Raw genomic sequence first — 8,815 nt, 5'->3', positions numbered from 1 at the left:
ATAAATTGGTCAGACTACTGCTTGACCTTTCATCTAGAACCCACCTCACCTCTGCCCACTTTGACAACCTAGGATGGCTTAGAGTAGACGACAGAGTACAGCTACTTGCAATGGGCCTGGTCTACAAGATCCACTACACCTCTATGGTACCCATGTACATTGCAAAATTCTTCCCAAAGGTCAAGGAATACCATGATCATAACACCAGAGGGAGCTCCACAAATCATGTAAAACCCAGATTTGGCACAAAAAAGGGGGAATACACGTTTCGCAATTATGCCACATCAAGGTGGAACGCTCTTCCCACAACTGTAAAGGAAAGTAAAACTATACTTACCTTCAAAACCTCTCTTAAAGAGCACCTTAGGGGGAGAGCATTGCAAAACTGGCCCCGGTAATGGTACAAATCTCAACCTGTCGTACAATGGACAGCTTCCCCCCCCCATCTATGTATATACTCGCATTTTAGACTCTGTTACTAACTGTATATCTGTAGACTTGGTATGTCTTAAATGTCCGGTTAGGATGTATTGGAACGAAATCTAAAATGAAAATTGTAAATAAGCCATCTGTATGTAAAAAACCACCTGTATGTAAATTGTAAATAAGCCATCTGTATGTCAAATATGTCTTATATGTCTTAAATGATATGATGAATTGGAAATGGGGGACCCTGATGTAAATAAGACGAAAGTCTTTCTCTGGTCTGCATCCCCTTAACAATTGTATGTTTTGAGCTGTACTGTACTGTACCCAATATACAAGCTGTTAATAAACTTTTCAATCAATCAATCAATATTCTCGTCTACTTTCGAGGCGAGACGCAGCTCATCTCAAACAAGCCTACAGGGTTGGTGTTATGGGGGAGGAAAAGTAAAGCCGTAATGGAAACGTGTTGCCCCCTCAGCCCAGTGGGGGGCACTCATCTCTTTTTATTCGTTTTTCCACATCCTGTGAAGCCTCCGGTGCTGTTTACCTGTAGGCTGAATGTGCCTTAGGCTGCTTCTAAATTGATTTTACCCGCTTTCAATATGTTCGCTTATTCATATCAAACAGCTGTCTATGGGCTGTGTGTGCTCAGCGCCCTGTGGCTGTCTAACCCTGTGTCGGGGGAGAAGGTGTTAGAGAGCCCCGGGATGATCCAGGATCTGCGGGAGGCCCTAGCTGAGCTAGCCGGAGAGGGAAGGAGCTACCTGGGCAGGCTGGCCGGGGAGCAGACGCTGCTGTCGGTGCACAAGGTGATGTTAGCGTGCTTAGCCCGGGAACACAGGGCAATGTCCGCTACAACATGGCAAAATAATGTTTAATTATCTGTGGACAGTTTAACATCAGCTGTAACACGGTCACACAAAGTGTAGGTTACTTCCGGGTTCCATTGGTGCAGTGCAAAACTGATACTGTACTTAAGCTCACTTTTGAGGTACTTTACCCGAGTATTTTAATTTTAAACTACTTTATACTTCTTCTCCACAACATGTTGAAAGCCAATTTTTTAGTTTCTACTCCACTACATTTGTTTTACATAATGTTTTACTAGTTACTTTAAAATGGAGATTTTGACACACAATACTTTTAAATATGATGATTTGGTATGGATTAAACCACCCAAAAATGATGTAAAAGAAAATGAATTTGCATCAATCTTGCTAAGAAGTTATCTGTTAAACATATTTCCAATTTCCAGCTTCTGGAATGTGCAGATTAGCAGCTTTGCTTTTAAATTGTTTTAATGTTTTTAAGAGTTTTTTCTGCAATGCAGTACTTTAACTTGAAATTGAGTGTGTTTACATGGTGATATTAGTATATTTACTCAAGTAAAGGTCTGAAGAAAAAAAAATCTGAGCACTTTTTCCACCACTGATCTTAGGCATGTCTCCTGTTCCAGGCTTTCTCTCAGGTCCTGGGTGTTGTGGCAGGAAGTTTGTCCGGGGGTCTGAACGTTCTCCTACAGTATGCGTCACACTTCCTGCAGGCTGCTGGAATCCAAGGTAGACACCCCTCACATCAGCTACTGTCCATCGCAGGTAGAAAGTGGTGTAGTGATCAGAGTTTCCTGTAGGCCGAGCCGGAGGTTAGCATCAGAAGCCCTCCGACAAAGGCAATGGGATCTTACATTTCCCCTCTGTGGGACATATAAAGGATTTCTGATTCTGAGTATCACAGAGAATAAGATCAGGGGCTAACACACGTTAAGATACTTAGCAGGATAATCGCCACATATTTACACCACTTTTCAAATAGCCTAAATACAATCGCTAGAAGTAAGGATCTACATCATGGTCACATGACATCACCACCGCTAAGCTAAAGGGGGGTAACTGAAATACTGATTTAGGCTAAAACTCAATCCTGCATGACTCGGACTGCGGATGACATCAGTCTCAGTCTTAAAGCTTCATCTCTAAAAGAAGTCAGATTAGAAACTGACCTGTGTTACATTTTTGATTCATAGTATAAATAACATTCACTCAGAAAAACATAAACAAGGGTAATATTGTTAATAACTCTTATTGAAGAGCTGAAATGATTAGTTGCTGGAAAAACCAGGAATAACCAAGTTTGCTGCTTCCAACATCTCAAAAGTGAAGATTTGCTCTTTTTGGTCTCTTGTTGTAATAAATCAACCTGTCACATTTAAAGGTGTCCCTCTGGACTGACATTCCATAAACCAAAGAATTAATCAAGGAAATAATGGGCCAATTGGCTGATAATAAAAATAATAGTTGGTCGCAGTCTTATGTTAGCGTATTAAAAATGAATGTTTTTGGTTTGGTTAAACATTAAGTGCATTTTTTTAACTGAACATGGATCCTGGTAGTTGTGGTAGTTTGGATAAATAGATTTTCCTTTTCTTCATGGAGGATAGTATATAAGTGTTTGCAGCATGATACTGACCGCATACCTTGCTGTCCTTGTGCTCCTGTTTATTCTCAGCTGAGTTCCCCATCAGCAGAGTGAGCCCAGAGGGGGTGAGCTTTGTTGCCCAGTGGGTGATCGTGGCTCTCATTGGCTACTCGCTGATCTCTTTCGTCTTCCGATTGGTTGCCTCCACTCTGAGGCGGGCTATGTGGCTGCTGAAAGTGGGCGTGGCTCTGGTGTGTTTCGGGCTGATCCTGAGGGACCACAGTGTGGGCACACACACCATGGTGGTCCGGCTGGCTGTGCTGGTGTGTGTGTGTGTGCTGCTTGGGGTCGGCTCTCTGCAGAGATCCACGGCAGTCGATAAGACCGCTCACCTGGAGGAGCAGGTGAAGACCCTGGAGAGACGGCTGAGAGAGATGGAGAGGTGGAGGAGGACGGAGGAGTGAAAAGGGGACGGGCAGAAGTCCAATGCCACATGTACAGACTGGTGTCTTCTGGACATTCAGGGCAGACATTTTTGATATGATTTGTTACTGACACGATTTGATTACTTAATCATTCCAGGGAGTGGACATTTCTTAGTCTAGTTTTTTTGTTTACTGTTTCTCCAAACAGTGTGCCACAGCCTTTATGTTCAATGTTACCATGTTTCATCCCAATTCAGGAGTGAGAGGAGAAGACGGATACTCTTCACATGTGCCTGGAAATGATATCAACGTTTTTATCCCACTCTTGGAAAGAAAGCTAATGAGTGAGCTTTAAACAAATATTCCAAACACTGTTATCAACGTAAATATATAGTAATATACTTTATACTTTCATTTAGATGAAGACCTTTCTAGCATTTCTCATAATGAGAGAACATTCTGGTTGGTTCTATTCTTTTTCTGATGCAGACTGATACAGAGGATAGATCCATGCCTTCAGTGTTGCTCATGTACCAGCATTACCCTTCCTTTTAGTGAGCTCAGTGATCAGCAGCTCAGTGATTGTGGAGTGTGTGTGTCATTTGTTCTCAGTAATATTGTGCCTTCAGATGAACAGATTCCAAATATCACTGTTAAACTCTTGTATAAAAATGTCTTTGGGGAAAATATTACCTTTTTAAAAAAAAAAAAAGCCTTCCAGTGGAAAACAAAGCCAGGTACCTTTACACTCAGATGTATGTGTGCAGCATTCAATCAATGTTCTTTTATCATGAAGATGCGATCAGAAAATAGTCGATCTGGAGTATGTGCAGAACTGCAGCAGAGGGTATATTACCTTCAGTTGTAGTGCTTTGCAAAACAGACTGTTTGAAGATAGCTCCAGAATTCTTTCAGAATGGTCATCCGAACAGCAGCCGTGTTCTAATATTGTCTGAGCAAACTGAAAAAGATCCTTCCTCGTCAAAAATCTCAATGTAATAAATAATAAACACTTGCATACAAACATTTATAAAATTGATTTGTGCTGTATTTAATATTGCATAGCACCATATACTGTGTATACATATGTATGTTAAATATATATTTCATTAGGTAAAGTTCTGTCTAAAGTAACACCAGGACCACTGGTTGAATTGAAATGTAATCATTCGTTTTATCTCATCTGTTCATCAAGTGGACGTTTGTTTTAAATTTGCAGATCGGTCCTGAGACACGGCGACAGAGTGGGACAGACTGATTGACAACCTGAAAACATGAATGGGGGCAGAATAACTGTCCTGAGAGGACGTGCTGCTCAATTCAGAGGTAAATGATGTACTTTTACTACATGTATTTAATACCTTTAGTTACTTCACAGATGTGGATGAATGATGTGAAATCTAATCAAGTGTTAAATCAGACTTTAGTTCCACCTGGAGTAAATTCACAAGCTACCCTGCAGTATACAAAGTCATTCAAACTAGCTGCACCTTTACCAGCTTTGAGAACACTTTCATGATCAATCATTATAAAACATATCATATACATTATTCTGAAATGGACCGATCTGCACAATGACTACTTTTACTGTCGCTACTTTAACTATATTTTAATGCTAACACTTTTCTACTTTTTGAATGCAGGACTTTTACTTGTAACAGAGTCTCTCCCAGCTCTGTCTAAACATCATTCTGTTGCCGTCTTTCTTTCTTACCCCAGTTGTAGGTGATCAATGTTTTTTTTGCTCATGCATGTGTTTATACGAGCTGCCTGAATGAAGCCAGTCAGAGCGAGCACACTGTTCAGTTCCACTCAGTATTCAGTACACAGTACACTGAATCTACGCAGCCTATCCACTGCCAGCGAGTTTACCTCAAACAGCTCGGCCCTTTTGCACTGTTTAACAATTTTGAACAACCTGAAAGTGAATGACATAGTCCTCATAGGGAACCAGAAATAACTGGTTCTACATCAAGTGGTTGAAACCACAGGAAGTTCTGCTGTTAGTTTGGGAAAACTATGACATGGGACATGAATGTTGTATCTAAGTAGTATTTGGCTCCATGTACAAACTGTAGTGGAGTACTTTGACTGTTGTAGGTTTCTGTGTTGTCTGAATGTACTAGCTGTGGAAATGTAAGGATCCATTCTAAAAAGTTGTGTGTTCTTTTTAGTTTTCAGAGTTAAAGCCAATGCCAGGAAAAATAAAACCATGCACCCTGCTTAAACTGACACATTTTTTCCCCACATCCATTCTTATCCTCCCATCCATCATCAATATCTAATACTCTTCATCTCATCAAACGTCTAAGGATCACTGTGGCATGGTCCTTGCTACTGAGGTGGCACAACCACTTGTTCTGTCGAGTGTAAAAAGAGTTAAACAGAGGTTCAAACCTAGACTACCTACCCCACCTAAACCAGCTACCTGCAGCAGGCAAATCACTGTGTAATGGGATGATGTCAAAGCTGTTATCTGATGAAGTCTGGGGTGGCTGTGGCTAAGTGGATAGAGTGCTGGACTTTGAATCAGGGGGTAGCAAGTTCGAGTCCCACTGCAGTCAGCATGTCGTTGTGTCCCTGAGACACTTCACCCCTAATTGCTCCTGTGGGGATTGCCCACAGTACTGAATGTATGTAAGTTGCTTTGGATAAAAGTGTCTAACAAATTACATGTAATGAAATGTGTAGAGTGAAGAGTTATAGCACTGATGGTGAATCCAAACAGAAAATGCTGCCTTCTGAATATAGGATTGAGCAGCAGAGCAGGACAGTGTCTCTCAATTCACCCATCCTCTATTATACAGTTATTTCCCAATGGGTCATATCAAGTCATAATCTTCAGCTCTCTGTCTAACTGTCTCCTGTACAATCATTTTAATTGTGATTTTGAAATGAAACACACTCCAGAATCTCATATGCATGCGTAGTTTCATTGACACAGAGTTGCACATCCATATACAGTGTGTATATTTTACTTTTTGGTATAAAATGAGAGGTATGAATCCAAATGTTCAATGGTATCCATAGGGGGATGAAACTGGAGAGACCAAAGAACCAACCATAGGAAGCCAGTAGATGGTGTCTCCAACTCTACAATACCCAAGCATCAAATACATGTACACTTAGTTAGTATCATTGAATACATTTACAACAACAAAAAAACTATGTTCAACCACAGTTCATTTTGAGGTTGCCATACATGAAACAAAAAAAAGGATTTAGAACACAAAGATAAAAAAAAAAACAGACCTTAGTTGGCTGTTCAGTTTAACTAGTGTTTAACTAGCTAGCTGTCTCCCCACCATATGCAGGACACAACATGAATCTAAGGTCATACCCGTCAACTCACCTTCAGAGACAAAATGAAAGACTACAATCCTGTTAAGAAAGGCATTATTGATGCTATTTACAGTTAAATGAACACCTGTTAGTGTATTTTTGGTGAACATTTTAGATATATAGGAATGTTGCTGCCTCCATCTGGATATCAGGAGGGATGGGAACGTCCAGCTACTGTTTAGTGATCTTATATGAAAGAGTAACAAAGTACCACAGCTCAAAGCATATTGGTGTGGTGGCACTTAGTCTGTAAAAATCAATGTGCGTGTATTCTTAAATGTTCATGGCAGACTCAGCAGCTGACAAAGATTACGCTGCACTGTCTAGCTTAATGCAGCTCCTTGGTTTGGTGATAAAGTCTAGGACACGTGCTCTGGATGGAGTGATATGCTTTTTTGCTGTAATAGTCAGGAGGTATGAGGCCACGCTAAAAGGCAGTCAGAGTGGTTCTTCGGGTACAATTCTAACATTTTAGTTCCGAGTACTTACACCAAACCCATTACCAATTTTTCTTTACACAATCATAGCATTGACTAATACAAACACAACTGTTGACATATGAAGAGGCATAGAATCTAAACATGAGGTAGATTTTGGTTTATCAATTTCAAAACGGTTCTTCCAGTTAAGTCAGTATCCGAGTGAACTTCTGAAATCAGACCCGCCCAAGCATAACCCAACTGGTAGTGCTTGACTAGAGACCCCGACCTGCCTCCAGACAGTGGATGCTCCTGACATACAAAGGACCTTAATGTGGGTTTCATATGATCTGCCATCAAGAAAGAGTCTTAAATGACACTGAAACGTAAGCCAACCTGAGATGGTGATTCACTGTTGAAGAAGTAATGTTACCCAAAGGTGTGTTCAGAATGTGACACTTACATTAGTTTGATATATTACACACCTTTACAGTCAGCAGAGCCGGCCCGACCCATTAAGCGACATAAGCGGCCGCTTAGGGCCCCGCAGCCACTAAGGGGACCCTAGCAACAACAAAACAAAATGAAAAAAAAACTGAGTACACAGTCGCCGTGATAAGTATATTTAATTAATTTTGTTAATATGCCTAGATTGCCTACTCTCAAAGTCATGTATTATATTATTGAGTCAATAATATAATACATTAACCGTGCTTTACCTGAACCTCATCATGACACTAGAGAGGACGGCAGGATTGTAATTTCCCGTGTTCAGTGAATGCAACAGAGGCAAGACACCAGACCAACCAGAGAGTTGAATGGAAATAAACATCTGTCTTATTGGCTGACAGGTACCTATCCTGTGAGCTGTGACAATGTTTAAACTGTCAGTCGGACTCAGAGTTTTTGAAGATGGACATAAGAAAATGTTTTCTTAAAAAAGACGAGAATTCTCAAGTGGTGGCTCACACAACAACCCCAGAGCCACCACTTGAGCCAGGTAAACAAGGTATGTAAATGTCAGTAAACTTCCAAGTTATGTGAACATGTAAGCAAAGCATAAATTACAGCTACGTTGACGTTACTTTGAATCGCGGGGGTAAGCTAAACCGTTAGCAAGTAGCTATAGCTAGCCAGATATATTAAATTAACACTTTGTCATACAATCTAAATGTAATGTTTTTTAGCGTTACCTGGTGATTTCAAAGAAAGCTCTCTGGAAAATGTTGACTTACTGTTCGACATGAAGCTAGAAGCTACCTTACAGTACACAGTTGATCCTGAGTCCTGTCAGTTAAAGTGTTTCATAGTTAGCTTAGCTAAGCATCAACCTAGCACTGAAATATATGGATGTTATGTGACAGTATTTCTGAGAAAAAGTCAGCTGAAATGGTGGCATAGTTGCCACTGCTTTACGTGTCGACAGCATGTTTGAACGTATTTGCAGCAGTAAATGTGACCACTGACGTTGCCATAACAACACCTGAATTTAAATGTGCAACCTCTTTTTGTGACAGATTTTTGCAAGAAATTATAATTCTTCTGAATGATATTCCTATTAAGAGCTAGTTTCTATGTGAACATTATGAGATGGACAGCCAGAGAGAATAAATGAAAAACAGTTATGAAATACTATATGACAAAACAAGAATACAGTTTAAGTGATTTGTAAAATATCCATAAAGAAAAATCTGCTTACAGTTCTGTTTCATATGGGTGTTGAGAGATGTATCCATAGATCTCTTAATTTTGCTCTCAAAGTGCACCAGATTGATGCTTTTAACT

General features: G+C 40.3%; 1 protein-coding gene across 2 annotated transcripts; it reads left to right on the top strand.

Annotated features, from left to right (window-relative positions):
* Positions 1-936: 936 nt before the first annotated feature.
* tmem109 (transmembrane protein 109) lies at positions 937-5,841 on the top strand. 2 transcript variants are annotated; one of them, XR_004555129.1, is made up of 5 exons: positions 937-1,238; positions 1,886-1,988; positions 2,935-3,613; positions 4,489-4,595; positions 4,913-5,841. XR_004555129.1 is itself a non-coding variant. In XM_034120903.1 (3 exons), exons 1-3 carry the CDS (start codon positions 1,032-1,034, stop codon positions 3,306-3,308), a joined length of 684 nt encoding a protein of 227 aa, XP_033976794.1. In that variant the 5' UTR covers positions 937-1,031; the 3' UTR covers positions 3,309-4,295. The 2 variants fall into 2 exon arrangements, 1 of the variants encoding a protein (XP_033976794.1); XM_034120903.1 differs by lacking the exons at positions 4,489-4,595; positions 4,913-5,841 and having other exon boundaries at positions 2,935-4,295.
* Positions 5,842-8,815: the final 2,974 nt, after the last annotated feature.

The sequence above is a fragment of the Trematomus bernacchii genome, unplaced genomic scaffold (genome assembly GCF_902827165.1).
Source record: "Trematomus bernacchii unplaced genomic scaffold, fTreBer1.1, whole genome shotgun sequence".
Taxonomy (NCBI): Eukaryota; Metazoa; Chordata; class Actinopteri; order Perciformes; family Nototheniidae; genus Trematomus; species Trematomus bernacchii.
Note: the sequence above shows the minus strand (reverse complement) of the source record. Positions and strands in the feature narration are given on the sequence as shown.

Coding starts and splice junctions, on each gene's coding strand:
- tmem109 (XM_034120903.1), top strand. CDS start 1,032: ATGTTCGCTTATTCATATCAAACAGCTGTCTATGGGCTGTGTGTGCTC. Junction 1,239..1,885: donor CGCTGCTGTCGGTGCACAAG/GTGATGTTAGCG, acceptor CTCCTGTTCCAG/GCTTTCTCTCAGGTCCTGGG. Junction 1,989..2,934: donor GCAGGCTGCTGGAATCCAAG/GTAGACACCCCT, acceptor GTTTATTCTCAG/CTGAGTTCCCCATCAGCAGA.